The 21,294-nt window shown below is 36.8% G+C and overlaps 1 protein-coding gene across 1 annotated transcript in view; it reads right to left on the reverse strand.

Annotated features, from left to right (window-relative positions):
- The window catches only part of brinp2 (bone morphogenetic protein/retinoic acid inducible neural-specific 2), an 88,696-nt gene extending 69,718 nt beyond the window's left edge, over positions 1 to 18,978 (reverse strand). Inside the window, exons 1-4 of the mRNA XM_017309871.1 lie at positions 18,904 to 18,978; positions 17,821 to 18,046; positions 16,327 to 16,508; positions 7,017 to 7,122 (exon numbers count right to left, since the gene is read on the reverse strand). Of these exons, the coding sequence (XP_017165360.1) occupies positions 7,017 to 7,122; positions 16,327 to 16,508; positions 17,821 to 18,046; positions 18,904 to 18,978 (589 nt within the window). The remainder of the gene's footprint in view (positions 1 to 7,016; positions 7,123 to 16,326; positions 16,509 to 17,820; positions 18,047 to 18,903) is intronic.
- Between the last annotated feature and the right edge of the window lie 2,316 nt (positions 18,979 to 21,294).

Consider the following 21,294-nt stretch of genomic DNA (forward strand, 5'->3'; position numbering starts at 1 on the left):
CTCTAAATGGGAGTTTTATAGTCTCTTTTAGACTGTTGTGGCCAGGCCAGATATTGCGGTTGAGCAAACTGTAAGACTGATTGTAGATTCCTGAAACACAGATTGTGATTTTAAAAAATGTTACTCTTTAAAAACAAGGAGATTCTTAGTTACTTCTAAAATGTCGTCATCTCATGAACCTGTCGTGTGCTGTTCTGTCTTGTGACCTGGATGCAGGACACGGGCAACTTGTGCCTTAAYCAGCAAAATCAGGCATTTGTGAAGAAAAATTAGACCCACCTAACAGTCATCTAGATGTTTCTCTCTCTTCTGTCAGAAGTAGCTACACCAGTCATCTGACCAGGGATTAATCACATGTATTGCACGATTCTAACTTCTACAACACTGCGTTTCAACAAGCACTCATCCTACACTTGCCCCAAAGAGCAGATTTTACTCTCCATCAGAATTTTTCACCAAACCTTCGACAACATGAAGTACAGCACTGAAAGCAAGAACACTTTCCTAAGTTTTGAGATCGTACATTTGTGCGTCAGCCAGTTTTTCCACCAACTGGTATATTTCTGAGTTGCCGCCTCCTCCCACACAGTTCTGTCTATTGTTACTGGACTTTTACTAGACTCTTGATGGGTTTCTGGATGCACGCATCTCAAAGAATGCCACCCACACACACACACACACACACACGCGCRCACACACACACACACACACACACACACACACACACAAGAGAGGACCATAGCTAATAACTTGGAAGGTTTCATTTTGAAGGTAATAAAAATTGCAAAAACATATAAAAATTGGGGAGTTGAGGATTGGGGAATATTGTTTCGAAAGCTCCACTTTGACCKCAAGATAAAAGTACGAAGGCAACTTTATATGGTGTTGGAGAATAMGTATAGTCTTTATTACAGTAAAASAAAAGAAAGRCCGAGCCCTAAACCTAACATTTAAACCACTGTGGTATTTAATTATAGCAAGTTGCAGTTTGATACGTCCAAAAATSTTTAGATGTTGCTGGCACTTTACATTGTTCCCCTATAATGAAACACTCTTAAGACAGAGCGTTCYCCAGTGTGCTACATAGAAAACATTGTTTTTACCATATTTCCTTGTCTCMCCAATAAAGTTATCAGACACCAGCCCTATTCAGATTTTTTTTTCCTCAGAGGAAAAAACTTTCCTCCACATTTGGAGGAAAGTCCCAGGCAAGTTTAGGCCTGGAAGGACACTTGGCTTTTGAAGACCTTCTTTCTTTGCCATTTAAGCCTCTYTTGTGTTGTTTTATAATTATTGTGCTGCAGTTAGTATTACCAAGAGCCTTAWTTTGAGTAAATAATCAGCTTGTGTCTTCATGGACAAACACGAAGTAGATGGGTTTTTCTTCTCTGATCTGCAGCATCCAGCCTACTAAGCACATGTCAAACTCTGGTGTCTCTTAGAACAATCACTCGCACGAGGGCTTAGCCATTTTTTAACCAGGCAGCCAAGGCGTCGCTGCATTAGTATTAGGCTCTGGTTCCTGTTCTCAACCTTGTGAATAACAGAAAAATTATCRAAAAGGAAACGCTAAGTGCACATAAGTGACCAAGGAAAAAGGGACACCAGAAACGTTTCTGTCCAGATGCATCAGGACAGAATCTTCTGTTTTATAATTGCCACAGATATTTTAAAAAACAAAAGTGTTTCTTCTTTCCGTTATGAAGAAGCATCATATTTATAACGATTGAAAGAATTTAAGAACTACTGAGAAGCATACTTTAAGAAGTTTGGCACACAGTGACCTTTTTTTTAAAAAAAAGCACAAGACGACGTCCAAGCTCTAATTAAAATGTATCTTGTGCAGAGAACTGATACAAAATAGTCCAAAGTTTCTGCCATAATTATTTCTTAGGAGACTTGATACTTCAGTGCAGGCTTGACTTGGTCTAGAAACAGCTTTTACAACCTCGTTTTTATCAACTTGGCTCCCGGGACCAAGTTGCTTTGGAAGGGCAGGAATGGAAGTCATCAAGCTAATTAGAGAAAATAGGAGTAAGAGTTTGCCCCTGGTCATTAGTAGGGCTCCCCTTTTTTTTCCATTACAAAATCAATGTGAAAAAAATTAATAAAAAAAACATAATAAATTATTGCATTTGTAGAATGAAATGTCTACCCAGGACATGAAGTCTGAAGATTTTTTTGTTTTTGTTTTAAACGTTTCTTGCTTGAAACTGTAAATACTCATATTTGTAAAACAAACACTTCTGTTTTTTTTCTGGGGACAAACTCATATCATTCAGCTCCAATTATTATGTTTTTTTCTTTTTCTAGAATTGAAAACAAAAGAGTATGAAGATTTTTTTTCTCATTTATTGTTTCAGAATTTGAAAAGTATTGCGCTTTAACGATCCACTCGRCAACCTGCACACTGATTCTGCTTTTAACGAATATGTCAGACAGTGAACAAAGCCTTCAGAACAGTTCTGATTAATTTTGCACTACATGGCTTTTTCCCTTTTCTCTTTAACCTTTCTTAATACCAACGGTCTCTCTGGGTCTTAAACTAATAATATTCCTCACTTTAGAAAAGAAGGATGGACACAAAGACACAGGACTTGACCTTGAAACGGAAAAGTAAACTATGGTTCACTTTGTGGAGAAAACCRATATTTATTCAGCAATATCTGTGACACTTAAGGTTTAATATCCGCTTCAAGGACAAACAGTAAAAACTTTAAGGTTTTGAACATGCTTAGCCTCGGTTTTATTCTGAGTCAAAGCTTGTCAATATAAGTTTATAGGGCAACTCTAGCAGGAAATGACGGGGTCAGGCAGCTGGAGGGGATAATCATATTTCGACATCGAATCTTTTACTTTTTCTTCCTCCCCATCAATATTTTTTTTTATTACAGAGTTCACCTAGGCAACATTCGGTCTTCCTATTGTCAAGAAACCTGACGATAATGAGAAGGTTTGAAAACTATGATTCATTCACAAATTTCAAATAGAGACTGCTTTCACTATGCTAACTGCAATAATTTAGATTAGCAACGACATAATGCACTAGAAATAATTTATAATATCATTTTTGTTGTCAGGTTGTCTGTGTTTTGAAATATTCTTTCTAACTGCAGAGCTGTGCATTGATGACTGCTCTCTGTTCCTAATATAAATGATTGATACCCGATCACAGAAACACGTCTTAAGTCTTTTTTTATGCACTTATGATATAAAAAGGAATGATTAAGCAATCTCACACTTAGCATAAAATCAGAGTTTCCTGCTTTAAATTATTTAGTTGGAACCCATATATTTTGAAATTATCAAATAAAATTAAATGAATATTAAGTGATATGGTGCAAAAGGAAAGTGAGTGAGCAGAGGAAGATAGCTCTGAAGCTTTAGACGATGTTTGCAGCTTTTTTTCTGTAAACATTTTATTTTACATTTAAATTTATCTAGAAATTAAATAGAGTGGMATTTTTATAAAAAAAATTCTTAAACTGACAAAAGTATATAGTTGGCCGATATCTGCATAACAGTGTAAAACGTGGTGAAATATTTAAACCTCTATAACTATGCTTTCACATGTTTTATGTAAAGCTACGTTTTTGTTGGATGTGTTTTGGTGCAAGACATAGGAGGTAATGAGAGCCTTTAGTAGTACTGAGCTAAAATTTCAAGAGTACATTAATAATTAAAAAAAAGGAGAATGGATGTGAATAGAGTGGCTGTTGACAGAAGAAAGCTCTCAACGGTGATGTAAACAAGCTGGTACATTAAACTGTTTTGATTTTAATGCATCATTGCACTAAACTTAAGTCTTAAAGCAGATATTGTCATTAGCTTCTTTCCCCTCTACTATTAAGACGGCAGCCAGTTCAACTAGTTTGAGTAGCTTTTGGGTTTTGCCTCCAGAACAAAGTCTTAAAGTGGTAAAAACCACTGTGGAAAACAGAATCAGAAAGATGAGAGTGGCAAAAGTATGTTTGATATTCTGAGCAAAGATGTTCTCTCTTTTCATAAAATTATAGCTAGACCAAAAGATTCTGAAAGGGAAAAGCCCTGCAATAAAAATAACTTTGTCAGTTGCTTGTAAAGCACCATCAGGCAGACAACTTTTAAAATCAAGCTGTGATCACAGAAATGATTCTTGTGATGTAGGGCCAACATTTGAAGAACTACTTGGTGAGCAAAAAGACAAAGGAAGGCCTCCTGTCTGACTCCTTCCCCTCACCAAGTTCTGACCTCAAAGTGATGCGAGCATTCGAGGACCGACGACKCAAAAACATTTCCCTCATCACACAGTGAAAGTGTGGATTTTCTAATAAACTAGACAATGCCATTATGAACTCTATCAAAGAAATCCAAATGGATTCATCAGCTTTCCCAGAAGTAAATCATAGCACAATTATTGAGACACATTTGTCATATTACCTTTAGGATTATAATAACGTTTCCTTTAATGGAGACATTTGGCTTCCTTTAGTTGGCTAATTTATGCTTTTTTTTTTTTTCAAAATCTGTATGCATATAAAATTGCAATTAACCTCAACAGGATCTTTTTCTATTGTTGGCTATTATGGTTCCTATTATGAAACCAGCAGGAGATGTGCTTGGTGTATTAGTAAATAGGACTCCATTAAAAAAATGAAACTAGGATATTACTGTGTAAAATAATCCACCACATTGTTCTCGCTCTTTTYTTTTCCTGCAATTGTAACTTCGAGACAAAAGCAGCGTTTGGCGCTTTGAMYTCTCAAATCCAGAAAGACATGMTAGGAGCTCAGACGGTAAATGAAATATGGAAATGTGTCTGTATGAATAATTGAGAGGAYGCATCCTAAGAACTCTCTGAATACTTATCAAAGGCAAATTTGTTCCCATCAATATTAGATGTTAAACCAACACCAAAACATGCTAGATGCATGGAGATCACAGACTGATACCAGATAACKTTCTRTATTTTTGCTCAGTTTCAGGCTGAATTGATTTTTATCGCTTATCCTCTTGACCTTTGGAATAATGAGCTTTGGTTAGAAAATCCTTCCAGACAGGTTTCGTTTTTGTTTTCGCATCACAAATTTGTGTTGGAGTAGACAAACTTGGCCACAAAAGACAGAGAAAGAGARTCACTAAGCAGATAGAGAGAAATCACATTGTTTAGGTTGCACCTATGAGATTTAAAATGCAAACAAACCTTACATAATGCTGTTGCAAATTCACCTGAAACTGCTTCTAACCAATAATGCAGCCAAAGTGGCATATTATGTATTTCACAAATGAAAATCAATGCAAAGTCTGAACATAGCAACRATCAGATTGGGATCACTTTRCCACCTTTTACCAGTTATGTCCAAATTATTTGCATACTAAATAACTAAATGTATACATATRTATGTAATCACTTTCGACTAGCACATTTTTGACAGCAGAAACAAAAAAGTATTTATTTTTATATAATTGTAAATGAGGGGTAATGAGTTGTTAAAACGATAAAATCAAAATCTATTAAAAATGGGGAAGCTCTTGGAGAAAGGGCCGTCCACTTTTCACATTCCCCATGCTCTCAAAGTGAAGCAGAAGAACCACCAGACTGCAGCAGTGGACTGGAAATGCTGCACAAGTTTGTCAATATTATATTTTTACCACTAAGATTTGTGTTGTGTATTGACATAAGTTTATATCAGTTAAGCTATTTTTCACAAAACCTTCACATAAATATAGAAAATCGATGATGTTTCAAAGGCATTTGCAGGAATGAAGTTTCCTGGATGTAGCAGCTGGAAATTTCTCATAGTGCTTTTAAATCGTTCATATTCTGTCTGATGAGGAGAATACCAGAAATGCTTTTTAAAATGGCAATTTAAAATGAGTGGAGGAGTTTTTTAACGTGTACATAACAAGGTGTTTTCAGTTAGCTGAGAAGCAGTCATTAGTGGATAACATCTTCAAAACAACAATATAACTCAAGAACTACTTCCTTTTTTGCAAAATGAGAATCTCAAGCATAGATACTATGTATTATTTTAAAGAATTCACCTTAATATCTAGAGGGCATGATAATAGCATAACCCGTTGTTAGGAGACAAAATAGCATACTGATAGCAACCTGTTGGTGCTTTCTGAGAAAGTTTTTGTGGTTCTAATAATGTAAGATTCTCTTGGCACAAAATCACATAAGTCCCCCTAACTTTGATAAATGACTAAATGTGATTGGGAAGTTGTTAATTAAGGTTAATCAGTTGAGATAGTCAAGTTAAACTTTCTGTGTTGAAGCAAAATTTGTAGATTTAAAAATACCATTCTTCAACATCTTTCAACTAAATACAGACACCGACTGGTTAAGCTAACATGGCCTTGAAATAGGTGTCTTTTTTTTCTGGATTTGTCTTTGTAAAAAAAAAAAAAGTACTTTATTGTACTTATTACAATGTTCTTGCAATTGGTAGAACTTTTATTTATTTGCAAGATAAATAAAGGCTTGCCTCCACAGACGGCCATTGTCACACTGTGTTTGACAAAAAAAGTCAAGGTAATTTGTTATTCCGCCAATACGTCCATTCTTTACCCACCACCACCTGATTTCATTTGTTGAAAATTTTCTCAAGAATGCAAATAAACAGGAATATAATTTTGAAATTAAACCACCTGAGTTTTACTTGTTTACAGAGTTTTGTAGACGGGTTTGGAGGGATTAGGCTAAGGTCAGCGTGGGTCTGGGCTATCTGCAGCCTGGTAAAATAACAGATTTCCTACGAGACCGAAAGCCGGTCAGGCAGAAACAGACATATAAACTACTGCAGCGTAAAGTAAAGGGTCATCCAAGCCAACAACACCAGAGGTGAGAGAGTTGGCAGGCAGGTGGGATGGACGGATGCCGTGAATTTCTGTGTGCTTAAGCGTGTGCGCGTACGGTTAATTTTATTCCATCAGTGGACCTTCTCCGCAGGGTTGAGGCTGCGTGCGCATGCTTACCGCATTAAGCTGCACGTACACCATGTGTATGTATTGGTGTTCGTGGGGGGCCTTACCCTTTAAGTGGATCTTATTTTCCGGGCTGTGCACCAACACCGAGCTAACGGAGTCCAAGCTGTCGTAGTTACTGCAGCCGAGAGGACCCGTTCTCGTTTCCGTTACCTGGAGGGAAAGGAAAGAGAAGGTCTATTTAACATCACGTACAATACATGTGCTGAATGTGTTACCATTACGTTAGCAATAAACAAGGGAGATGTTTGTTGCCGTCTTTGATGGCTTAGAGTACAGCTTGTGGCAGTTGTGACAGCAAGCAGTAGGCTAGATGAAGTAAAGCCCTCTGAGAGCAGGAAAAAAAAAAACAATCTAGCATTTTTGCTTTAGACTACAACACCTGCAGCCACAGCTGCCTGCGATGTGTGGGCTGCTGTGTGGAGAACAATAGAATAAGAGAGGAGAGAAACATGTTTATGAATTAACATTAAAGCGGTTTTGTCGAAGGAAGGAGTGCTATATTGAGTAAGTTGGCATTCAACAATGATTTGCTTGTGCATAATGATAAATATGATGGAGTCTGCTTTATTTCAAGCACTCTTAAAAATACCTGCTATTGGGTTTGTGTAAGTTAAATTGTGGCTCCGTGGATTTAAAGCTACATAAAGGTTTTTGTTCAAAACTTTGTCTTCCCCAATAAATTGTTTTATTTTAGTCAGAAAATGGCAAAAATAATAATAATAATAATTATCAAGTTTGCTGAAACATGTCTGTTATATAGTGAATGCATATTTGGACAAAAGGTGTGAAATTCACATTGGAACTGTTTGGTTTCTGAAACGTTCTCCTTAGTGATTATCATTATGTTTCATATTTAATGAAGGACCACATGTCTAAGGTCTCCATTAATCTGACTCAAATGAATCCCGACACTCGTTGCTGCCAAATAAATGAATCATTAACAGGCAGGTGGTTTACTAGAAATACTGCAAACTCAGATGATTTTCTAGAAACTCATCAAAAACACTTCTGACTGAAATTATTCCATGCGTGGACTTCACCCACACTGACTGTGTTAACAACACCCCCAAAACAAAAACCTCAAGGAGTTGTTCCATGCAAACAGGAGGATGAAAAAAAAAGATTATACGTTGTAGAAGAAAAACAGCTGTGAATTAAGTGAATCGGACCAGTTTAGTCAGTGAGTCAGCATAAACCCTATCCATAAAATAACTTCAGTTCACAATGCTTTTCTGCATCGGCGAGTGGTATGTTAGGTTTGCTATCCCGTCATCATCTTGTAGACCATATTTATAGAACCCTGAATATCTGTGCCTCCCAGACAATTGTTCGCTGGATTACTCGGAAATTATAGCTAGGACTTTTTGAGAGATACTTGTCCTATTTCCTGTAAGAAGCAACCTTGGTTGAATACAGTTAATGCCAACTCTTACTCTACCAGACATATGAATACTTTTTAGGGCCCCACAAAGCTACAGTGTCCTCCCACACCATTAAAACACAGGGGGATCTACAACAGAGAGATGGAGGAATAATAAAGTATGCTCAGATCCATGCATGCTCAGACTCACTGCCAGAGTGAACAGAGTTTCGAGTGTATTAAATTAAAAGGCCTAAGATGAATCTCCAAACACTGTGCCACTAAGCTGCCAAAGCGCTTGTCCATTACTGTTGCAGCTCTACACATTTTACCCCATCTTTTATTCTCCGTCTGTGATATATTTGTCTAATTACACCTTTCAGTAATAACTGACCACTATTGTCTTGCTACAGCGTCATAGAAATACAAGCCCTTAAAGAGATTCAGAACGAATCAATAATGAAACACAATTACCACTATGTGCCCTAGAAAACACCACAGTGCTACTAGGAACAGGACTAAAACTCTGCTCCATGCTTTAGAAAGCTGAATGACTCAATGTGAAGCCTGCATGCAGGCAAACAGTATGAAGTTCTTTACAGAAGTCAGAACTTACAAGTAAGAAACACAAGCAGCATTTTCTGTCGCGAGGGAATAGCAACAAATTTATGCCCATGTCGGATGTCACTGAAATATCTGCACTGAAGACCAGTAAAATATTTATTTGGCTTAAACCTGCGACCTGGATATCAGTTCTTGAGAATCAAGAGAAAATATATGAACAGCTTTGCCCCAGATTTCTCATGCAAATTCAATGCTAACGGTGGCTAATTGGGGATCAAACAATAATAAGAGTAACACAGAGACAAGTCAAGTGCATGAAGGGAAAGTGAAGAATAGGAGGAACACAGGAACTGGAAAAAAAAAAAAAAGGTTTCTCAAAAAGAAGAAATATGAATATGACAAATGGTTCATTTCCTATGTGAGTGTTCAAAATAGCACAGCGTCAGAGGATGGATGTGGCCTCTAGCAAAGCGATTCTTCAGCTAAGTGGCCTATCTGGAAAAAGATGCAGCCTGTGCAGCCGTCTTGTTGCTTATATCTTCTCACTCTGCGTGCCTTAAGATTGCATCTATTATCAAACGAAATAGAAGTTATCCTTCAAGGCAGTGTGGGTGATACACATCTCAAAAATCTGTCAAATATATACAAAAATAGGAGAGAGAGAGAGACAGTGTCATGATCGAGTTAAAGATAACAGAGATAAAGGCATGAGGCAACAGAAGATGTGTGAAACAGGAAGAGGCCTTTTTTCTTAGTTTCTTGCTCAAGCAGCGAATGTGGTTCCAAAATTGTGTTATGGAAAAAACCAAACGTTTGACTTATATATTTTTTTATTAATCATCCAAAAACATGTTTGTATTGAATTAGTTTTTCTCATGTTGATAGCCTAACTATAAAGTCCGGTCCTCGTTGGAAACTAAACGACCAAATTAGTTTGAGGGTCTGATTCTGACTCATGCCGCCTCCCTTTCTTTGCCTCCACACACTGACTGACCTCTTGTATTTCGCAAATCAGTCTTCTTCCAACTAAGCACAAAATAACAAAGCAAATTTTGCATTGAATCATCATGTTAGATGCATAAAGCAGAATTTAAATGAACCATCACCTCACTGAAAAAAATGGAAACAATTTGAGTGCGTTTGAGACCACGACTGCCTGGTGTGCAGTGAGGACTTTTCATTTACCATTTAGATTATATTCTTTGTTCAAGGTTTCACAATTAGCAACTAGCATTTAGCCAAGCAAGTAAGTTGACTAGCTTTTATTTGTGCCAATTATAATTTTTCCCCCCCAACTCTGACCTGTGATTGGCCAGTTGGAATCTCCAAATTTGCATTAACATTTCCAGCCAGTGAATTCATTATAACCAAGTGCCAACAGTTTCATGTTGTTGTTTCATGTTCACTTATTGTTAGCTTATTTTATAGTGCTGCTAAAAAATGAAGACGGGGGAACAAAATGTCATCTCTTTTAAAGGGAACTATATTTTTTATGCTAAGTCTCCTGTGAGTTGACTCCCATCACTTGACACAAAAGAAAACACCGCATCTTTGGAGGTAACACAGAAATAGTCATATCCACTGGTACTCACTGAACTTTGTGAGGGTAAGCCGCTCTTAGTTCTTAGCTCCATTGTAAGAAGCAAATATTCTTGCCTTGTTATTTGAGCAGTAAAAATCTCCTGAGCATTCATCTGTCAACTTAGACTTTGAAGCTCTCATACTGAGCAAAACAAGCTCAGTTCTCCAAACTTTCTGCAATTTAAGGTTTATGATGCCGACATTGTTTCTGTAGCCACACACACCAAGCATAAAAAGGAAACTGTAGTTAATTAATGATTTCCATGTTCTCACAACACATCTTGGCAATAAATGTTGTCATTTGACAGCCTGTTTACTTTCACCTAAGTGGTTGAATAGCTGCATGGAAAATTCAATTGAGAGTTGAACTGCATAGTCGAGWGGGTAGAAAACATGAAAATATGCCAAATCCTCTCTGCCAATACTAAACTACATTTGGTGGAGGTAGTGCAAAAGTGTAAACAAACATCTTAGTCTGTACATATTTTGTTAATTAGATTTTCACATAAGAATTGATATATGAAAACAACCAAAAAAAGAAAAAAAATGTTCTTTGATTTTTACTTTTAAATACAACATGCGCATTAAAAACATGTATTGTCTTTCTTTTTTGTAGTCAAACACATGAAGAGAAATGTAAATTTAGTTCATTTGAAACTGAAAAACATTCATGTAGCATATTTCTTACTTGGTATGTAAACTTAAGAATAAAACTACTATATAAACTACTAATTTCTTTTTTTTTGACTTGTCTATGGTATCTGACAAGAAAATTAAATTATCAAAATATGCACACAGCCTTCTCCCTCACAGAAAAAAAAAACTGCAGATAGTGAACGTTGGAGGCAAACTAAATGTGTAGAGGTATCAAAAGAACTGTTTGCAGCCCTGATTGCTGCAACGTCTGTGGCTTGAGGCAATCAGCTGGGTTTTCTTACACTAATACTAATTGGCATCATGAACAACTTGTCAACCTTGTGTTTTAACCCTCCTGGTGTCTTAGCACGACGCTCAGGAGGAGGGCGGCAAATGTCACAGTCTGACAGCAGGGAATCGGGGGGGTGTCCCAACAGACCGTCAGTTCCCGGAAAAAAAACTCACAAAAGCGCACGCAGGGTCAGTGCAACCCTGCTGGACTGCGCACAGAGTGAAAAGCTCCGGGGTTTCAATGGACCCCATCTCTTAAGGGTTAATAAGGATCTACTCTTAGATCTTCTTGTTATAGTTTATTAAGATAATTCAGTTTAGCTACAAGTAACATCGGCAGGTCAACGTTTTACAAATAGAGACGCTACGTCCACCACAAATCACTGATGAGTTATTGTTACGTTGGAGAAGGTTCAATAACTAATCACGTAAAATGTTTCGACTTTTGTGATAAAAAAAATAGATACTTACTTCATATTTATTATTCCTCCAAGCAAGACATTTTTGAGTCAACACACTTTGTCTGCAGGGACCATGAAGCATCAGAGCTTTGAGCTGCGCTCTCAGCTGAGTACACATCGGGCTTTCAGCGCCTCCCCAGAGGAACTTCAATTCATCTGAGAGCTGCCACCCCCACCTCTTAGTCTGTTAAAAACTCCAAAGAACCCTCCAATGAAAGGATCAATATCAACCTGGGATATTTTACATTCAATGATCACTCAGTAGCATGAATGGTCATAAACTTTTTCTTTCTTTTTTTTTTTTTTTGCATTTTTTTGCATTTTTTTTGCAGTTCAGATGATGTAAGATTGTTTTTTTTTTTATTCTATTACATTTGAATTATTTATTTTAGCATTGCTTCTATCAAACCAAGGCTGTAGGTGAAGTAAACGTAAAGTTACATTTAAATTAAATGCCTGGTGATTTAGAATAACTCCAGAATTATCCACAACTTAACCGGAAATGCTTTAAAGTTATTAGTTTATGGATGAGTTCTGTTAGTATAACGGGTTGGACCTGGACAGATGTTAACAAACCAATTGATATTTTCTTCTCTTTTAGGTTCTTCAAATAAACTGAACCAAACCAAATGGGTTTTCATCATCACTAATAACTAATAATATTTGTTTTTAAACTGATGAGGTGATGTTAAGAACCACAAACAGTAAAGGACGTTTTGAGGCACAAGGATTAAAGACTAAAACATTATAGGATTATTGAAGATTAAGAAGAATTTAAAAATTAGATTGACTAACCTATGCGGCATCCATTTATTCCTGTCCAAAATGCTTACTGCTTTTTGCTTTTATAATTTGCTACACTGAAATTCATACACAAAATCTGTGCTCGTTAAATCAATTCTGACTTTTTATATGATGAAAAACATTTAGAAGCTCAATGATTTGCAAATATATTGAGATGTAGTAATGAAACTACATTATTTGTATGAGAATTGGGTGTTTATTTTGTTCTTGGGATACATTGTTTAAAATGCTTGCGGTTGGCATCATTTTATTTTGCAAAACTGATTTCTGAATAGAACTGAGGTATCTCCATGAAGCTGCTGACGTTGGATTTCAATAACTGCAATAAAAAAATTTTTTTTTWAAAATAGACTTCTTTTGATTTTCTAACAAAATCTTTTCTTGGAAAAATGTTTTCTAAACAGATATGTAGCTGGGATTTGTTTGTGGAGAGAATGATGATATGCTCTGCTCCAACCTCCTACTTGGTGCTGCAATGACACAAAGCCCAGTGGAAAAACATGGACGCAGGTCAAGAACATCCCACTCAGTGCCGCTTCCTCTTGTGTGATGAGTCTATATAGCAGAATACATTGTTGAAAATGGCCCACATACTAGACATTTTCATCTAGTGGGAAGGTATAAAAGGAGATCTGTTGGATAGCTTTTATGTCTTTGTATGCCTCCAGTTTTCATGTGTTTTTGTTTATTCCAGAGTTTGCTCTTAATGTATTGAAAATGTAAAATGCGTTTTGTTTTGTTTTTTTCCCCTCAAAAAAATCTACTCACATTTAACTTTCTCAGAAGTATTAATTCTAGGGGTTATTTTGTTCTTTAAGGTCCAGATGTATTAAATGGTTGCAATTTCAAGCTTACCTTTCTTCAATTCAGTTTTAGCTTCTGGTCTGTATTTGTTTTTCTCTCCCTCTTGCTTTGTAGCTGAGTCCAGCCTCAAACATGGCTGACAAATTAGTTCCCTTTACTCAGATCCTCAGTTTAGACTAAGCAGATATTGAAGATTATTCCTATAAAAATAGAAGCTGGAACAGAACCTGATTTCTGTTTTTCAACCAGCTGGTTGTAATTTTTGTAGTGGCAAAATCTATTTTCGTCACATAACTCAGAACTTTACTTACATTTGTACTTTGGGAGTAAATCTAAAAAAGAAAGTAGAAAATGTGACTGGTATATATTCACCAAATATTGTTTAAGTGCTATGTATATTTGCACCAGACTTGGTCTTTTTCAGCTTGAGGTTGAGATCCAACTGTGGATTCACTCCAGTAAAAGTGTGCAGTACCTTGGAAAAGTGTCAATATGTCTTGAACTTTCTAGATTTCTTCATGCTATAACCACAAATCTAAATAAAAATGAGGAAATGGGAATGTTTCGATAGGGCATAGCAGAACAGCTCCTACTTGTGAGCTGAAAGAAAAAGACTTGGTTTTCAAATGTTTCCTATAAATAATCTAAGAAGAGGGACTAGCTGCAGATCTTTAGGGGTAAGTTTGTCTTAACGGAGTAAATCTAAAAACTGACATATTTTTCTTTGCAACGTAGCTTTTACCCAGTGAGCAGAGAGCAAAGTTGCTCACCAATTTCAAAATATCCCAACACATCTGAAAAGGAAACCTCTGCCTTAGTTTTAAGTCTTTCCTGTCCTCTAAAATGTTCACTTTCATGATTGTTCTGCATTTAGCTGCTTCTAGCTCACCGTCAACTTTGACCAGATTCCTTTCCCCTACTTAAGAAAAGCATTCAGGGATAGTTTGTCAGTGTTAGTATTTTTTAGTAACATTTACATGTAGGCCAAATAGTTACATTTTCATCTCATCTAACAAAAGCACTTTCTTCATACATATTTCCTGTGTTCCACACACCACTTGTGGCAAACTGCGGACAGCATTTCTGAAGGGTTTGTTTCAATGCTGGCCGTCTTAAAGCCACTTCTTCATAGCTTCCAGATTTGTGGGATTCTCCCACCTGGGCTATAAATCTCTACAAAGAGATACCGATTCTCGATCTTCAGACCCCACCTGGCTTATACAAATATACTTATCGCTTATGTTAATTTCCATCTGCTTTCATAAAGGCTAGTCACATTAAATGTTTTTGAATTCTGATCAAATTAAGTCATTACTTTGAATAATATAGCCACCTGTTAAAGACAGGTCAAAGTATTTTCTTTGTCTCAGCATGTACAATTTACTAAAGACAATCAGTGCTGAGAGAAATATTGTGCATTCATAAGTTTGCAAACATAAATCATTTTCACTGCAGTGAGATAGTTACTTATATGCCCCCCCCCCCTCCCCCCCCCTCCCAAATGTATGCACTCCAAGCTTAGTAAGGTAATTTCTTTTCTACTTTTTGTATAAAAAAATGTTTCCCACTTGCTAAAAGAGTTTGTTACAATTACTAGTTAACTTATGAAAATAATATTCAACCATCCTTGCTTAAAGCATTAAAATTAAAATTACATTTACTGCCAATGTAAAAAAAAAATCACTTTTTTTCTGAGGGTAAAATTATTCATTTTGAGTTCAGCATAAAAACGGTTTTATCCAACCATTTGAATGTTCGCTGGAGAGCAATCACAAGTGCTTTGAGCTCCAGTTTAAAGGAGCTCTTAGAAACAAAAATGGTCTGAGAGCCAATCTAACCTTTGCTTGCAGAGTTTTCAGTAAGTGGAGACTACAGGGACAAAATACTTATGATATACCGGCTTCATGTGAATGTGGCACCAAGCCAATTATTTGTCGTTTCAATCAGATTTGTTATTTAAGTTGATGAAGCGAAGCACGGCCCGCCCGCCCACCCACACACCTGCTGTCGCCGCAGGAAAGCCAGCAGACATGTGAAAAATGTTTCTCTTGGTTATTCTTTCCCACTAGACACCAAAGGAATCAAACAATGTATTGTTAGACAAAGGAAATAATGGTTGTTTTTTTTTTGTATTTTTTGAGTAAAGGTTTAAACAACTCTGCCTCTTAAAATTACCAGTTCAAACAAATTTCCGGTTTTATCTTGATTCTCTGAACTGAAATCTGTGAAGTAATGCTGCTACGGTAAGGAAAAAGACACCTTTGAGCATAAAAGGCAGCCGTACCTTTAATTTGACAGTTTCTCTTTGCAGTGAAACAAATGGAAATTATTCCAGATGGCRTGTAATAGGGTACAATATGTACCTGCGTATGTGTACAATTCCCTTTGAGACCTTAGAGAAACTTGACATTTGCGATGCTGTGCTCCCTTTGAGAGTTGCAGTGCATGAACTGTGTCATTAATCAACACTGGCCTCTTTAGATTAAAAAAAAAAAGGTGTTTCCTTGAACTCTTTTTAATCTCTTGAACCTCGAAACCATGCACTGCAACAATAATCTTTAAAAAATGATTGTTTGTTGAAGGTGTTTGTTTGTGGATGCAGCACCGAATGATATAACCGCAAAGACGGRTTTTATAGGAGCGTTGATATTGGACTCTGCACTCTCATAACCGGCTCCTTGTTAATCCTAAAAACCGCTAAAGTGTGTAGTTTTTGCAAATAAACACTGCGTTTGCATGCGCTTTATGAGCAGCGTACTGAAAAGCTRGCATTTTTCAGCAGGGCACTGAAGCAAAGATTATGCATCTGGATTTGTACTGTAAGTACACATGGTGARTAAATGAGTGCAGTACCTTAATGGCAGAGGTGGCAATCTGGAGGTGGTGGAGTCGCCTCAGGGTGCTCTCCCGATCGGTGAAATAAGARGCCGCCAGCTGATGGAGCAGCTCCAGGGACACCACAGAGCTATTGCTGTTGCCCTCCGACTTCTTATTTAGCTTCTGCTTGTCCAGGAAAATAGTTAAAGACTCTTCTCCTGTGAATCAAAAATCAATTTATTAACCTGTGCCCAACTACAAAAGCTACTACTTTCCCTGGAAATACTACTTTTTTTTTTCATTCAAGTATTTTGGTAAGTTTTTAAATCTATCACTCTTTTTTTTGGCAGTCATTTTGATAATTTACCAGCTTTCCTGGCTAAATTTGCCTACATCAAACAACTACAGAAGATTTACCAATTGACAAAGGTTTCATTTTAGTCAACTGTCAGGGCTTTGCAACTAACTCATGCAAATCTCCACAGAATTACATGGGGAAGAAGAAAATAATGAAAGACTAATTTTGTAATGATTATCCTTGAATGCGAGTCTTGACAAATCATAACAGCACACCTTATAAAATCAAAATACGTCTACTATGTCAGTGCAGTATCACAAGAATCTCCCAGTTTAGCTGATCAATGCCATTAAGTCTATTGGATCCCAATAACTGGAGAAGTTTTTAACAAGTCAAAGCTTACTGGTAGCTGTGTATTACCAGGCCATAACCCGAATAACACTAATATTCTGAAATATCCGTCTTCAAKGTTAGACTCAGAACAGCATGATTTTAAAGAGTATATCAGAAAGTGCAAAAGGTGTGAGAACTATGTAAAGTGTATATATGCTACACATATATGTACACCAGGAAGTAAGTTTTTCTACTTACTCCATGATGTATTTGCATTCATCAAATCAAACCTCATGTTCTGCATCTCTGTGTTGCCTTGTGATTGACTTGTGACGTGCCCCCGGCGTACCCCGTCTCTCGCTCAATAACRGCTGGAAATATGCACCAGCCACCTAATGATTTTATTGCTAAACAATAAACCRTGAAAACKTAGCTTTTTGTTGAACATTTCAGTACTGCTGTTCAATTCAGGATGATAAAAGAGAGCATTTTAAAGCTCTGCAGCTTTATTATATACATTTGCAGTATCAGTTTTGTTTTATTCTGTTTTACTCTGCAGGGGTCAAGGCTGGAAAAAAAACCCTCCAGCATATAGATGTGAAGAGAGCAAGAGTTTCATTCATTTCATTTTGTGTTTTTTTTATATATTTTTTTAAGATTGCTACGACTGTGTGTGTGTCTTCTTCGGTGGAAAGGAAAAGGGGRATTTTACCACCGCAAGCAAGAACAATGGTTAAATGCTTCAGGGTATGAGGTGTGGGTCTAGCTTACTTTTTCCATTTGTCTGCAGTGGCTCACTGACACAGGATATCACTCCAACAAGTCCTAAAATGAGTATCTCTTCCATCTTCGTGTGTCCCATCAATTTCTGAGAATGAACACCTGCAGGTCCTCCTTACCTCCCAGGGTAGCAGAAACCAGGAAGTGGGTGCCGTACTTCTTGATGAGGTTTTCGTTGATTTGCTGCAGGGTTGGTCGCCGCCCCAGTAACCGCAGGTTGCGTAGGAACTCTGGTGCTAAGGGCAACGGAGCTTTGAGGAAATCTCTCTTCTCTGTTGCCAAGCTGTTCACCTTCCAGTGGCTGAACTCCCTGCAGGTATGAACAGATTTACAAGTGAATGCACACTGTGCTCCATTGTTACTTCATCAGGCCACGACCCAGGACCTGCATACACAAAGACTCTCTGGCAGAATGTAATTGAGGTCTACATAGACAGTGGTCACRGTTTTCTATTTGTATTCTGCGAGGAAGATGAAAGAATATCTAAAGTGGCGTCTATGCTTCAAATATACTGTCAACATGTGATTTATCAACCTAATTTTCTTCTACGCTGCTCTGCAAAAAGCTGCCAATCTGACCAGAAGTTACCATGTCTCTCGCCTGTTGTCCACTGGAGGWATTCACTAGCCCCAAAGCGAATAGGAACGAAATAAAGAAGGTACAGAAAACAGATGGTTTATTATGTCCCTCAATTTTCTGGCCAAGTTAWGTGATTGACAGCAACATTAAAGTGATTCTTAAATACATTTAATGTGAGCAAAGAGAACAAAAGAGAAACATAGCATGAGAATGGCYTGGAAATGCATAYSCTATGGTCATTATGGGAGCACACAYATGATCAGCTGATTTACATATTTGAAGGACTAATTCAGTTTTAGCCTGTGAATTGAATTTASAAGTCCTTTTTTAAGGGGGAAAGGGCGCCTCATCTGGTGACTAAATGCCAACACATTTCACCCAACACAAACAACTTCTGATTTTCAAAAACCAAAACTGCTTCAATTATCCAGTTATAATTGTGTGGGTGAAAAAAAAAAAAAAAGATATGGTAATAGCTAGCAGTTAAACTGCTAAAAACAGATCAAGGTTTCTCCAAAAAGTCTCATGAGTTGAGCCTATCCAGTCAAGTTAATAGCATAAGTTGTGCTTAAAGTCATGTATTTCCCAAATTCTAGTTCCAAAACCTACATTCAGTCTGTACTGTGTTATTGCTGGGGGTGAAACATGGGACCGTAGCGGGCTCTTCCATTGGGGACACGTTGAGGATGTCAAACATAAGGGGCTCAGGAGTGAACAGCCAAGACCCTTCAGCAAGAACGATCAAGAATCATCACTTTAACTGGATGTAATTATATGTAATATTTCTTTTATCTGTGATGTTATTACTAGTGTATTATAACTTGCTTTGTTTCCAGCAGCAATTATAAGTTAGTACGGTATCGTATTAGTTCTTTGCAATTATTATGTACAATACATAATAATTCAAAATCWGGCTCTTTTTTTGCTTTAGCAGATGCTTTTAAGTGAATAAGATGAACACATTTCTCCTTCTGTGGCTTTTTACAATAAGGAACATCATCTATTGAATTACAAATGCATTATTAATTTGATTCCTCCYGTTAAATGTTGTGAAAGTCCAGGGGTCAGAACTTGGAGTTATGTGTTAATTAGAGTAATAATATTAAAGTAATAACTTCTTTATCTTTTCTGCATCTGCAGTGATTGTGGCTGCAGATGGAACACCTGGGACCCGACACAAAACGAGGTGCAAATTTTCCTTTTCTTTTTCAATTGATGGGAGTGATTGTTACTGCATGTATTTAGTGCAATACAGTTTTTGCAGTTCAGTAATAAAAACGGAAGCAGAACAGTTTAAAGACTCATAACGAAAGAGTAAAAAAGGAGAGAAACTATACACATTACTTCATTACAGCATTGATAATTAACAACATATTAAGGAGGCTTAAGAATTTTAGTCATAAATTAAAAATATTCAGAACTACTGAGTAGTTGGTTGCATTTCATGATGCTTTGTTAATCCAATTCATAAGAGTGTATGATAATCATTCCTTTAAACTCATAAATCTGAAGCTCAGTTTGGCCTCAAAATCAAAAACTTTTCCCACACCGAATWAATGAATAAATAAATAAAATAATATTAAATAATAATTAACAAATGGTGCAATTTATTTTAGTGTACAAAAACAGCCTTTTCAGCCAGTCTCACTTATAATGTCATCGGTTCACATTTGACTAAGTAAAATATAAATGATTAATGTTCTAATTAATAAATTAGGCCAGAATGTTACCCCCGGGGGCATGTTTTAATCAAGCAAATGAGGTTTTACCATTCTGTGCTCCATTGCTTTTGCTGTTTGACTAGCCAAATGATTAGTATGAGCAATGTTAAAAAACTTCAAGTTATTCAATTAAAACTCAAATATTWAACTTATTTCAAGTCTTCAGCATTATGTGTCTTCTATGAGAACTTCCCAGTGGTTCTGCACTTGAGCTCTTATGAAGTTTAAAATGTCCTGGTCAGAAATAACTTTATCGTTCTTCTTATAACTTTGAGTAAAAGAAAGAAAAACATCTTTCTATCACGGAACCTAAACTGATTCAGGTTAAAGAAAAAGTTAACAATTAACGGCTTCAGTAGCTCATTTAGCTGTCTCATCTAACACAGAAATACCACTGAACATAAAAGCTCTGAACTAGTTTTAAAATCCTAATGATAAAAAAAGCAGAATTAGTTGCAGCTTTACCTCAACAGCTCCTTCAACTGCTGCGTCTGGCAATTTATCTGTGCTTGTACGCATTGACCTTTAAAAGAGCCATTAAAGGTAATGAGAAATATGTCAAACTTTATCACATTTYTGTTTCACAGCATCATCATTATTGATACAATTATTGTCAGATTAATGATCCCAGTTTCATGAACARGGTTTAGAAAACAAGGACCAGCAATTCTCCATGTAATTATTAGAAAACATGGAAAATGTATTTTTACATGYTCAAACCTTCAGACCTTAGTTTCTGTCAGTTTTCATTGTGTAATGGCACTTTTTCAAATATCACAGTGAATACCAATATGCCCACGAACATGTTGATCTGGTTTTGGTTGCGAACAAATGAAGCATTATGAAACACATTATTCTAAGGTCTTGCATAATATTATTCGGTTACTTGTTCCTCACACTTTTCATAACTGCTTCTGCAGCATTAGCCAAATAGCTATGGGTATTTCTACATATTAACACACAAATTAGTAAGGRTATACTTTTTTAGTATTTCACAGAATTCTTTCATGAGCAGAATGGTGTAAAGATGCAACCTGAAAAACATGAGGCACAACATACGAGGGTATTTCGGCACCAAGTCGACGACTGCAAGAGAGCCATTAAGTAAAAACCTGGGGCACAGATTATGGATGACTCGAAGGATGAAGCATCTCTCTGGTTCAACTTCAGGGTGGGGTAGGTGATGTGTTTAAGGAAAAGAATTATGCCCCATGTCACTCTGACCTCGTATGGCAAGAGTCCATACCAGAGATCCACGAATGACGGACCATGATCTGGATTTTATTACAGTA

This window comes from Poecilia reticulata, linkage group LG17 (genome assembly GCF_000633615.1).
Source record: "Poecilia reticulata strain Guanapo linkage group LG17, Guppy_female_1.0+MT, whole genome shotgun sequence".
NCBI lineage: Eukaryota > Metazoa > Chordata > Actinopteri > Cyprinodontiformes > Poeciliidae > Poecilia > Poecilia reticulata.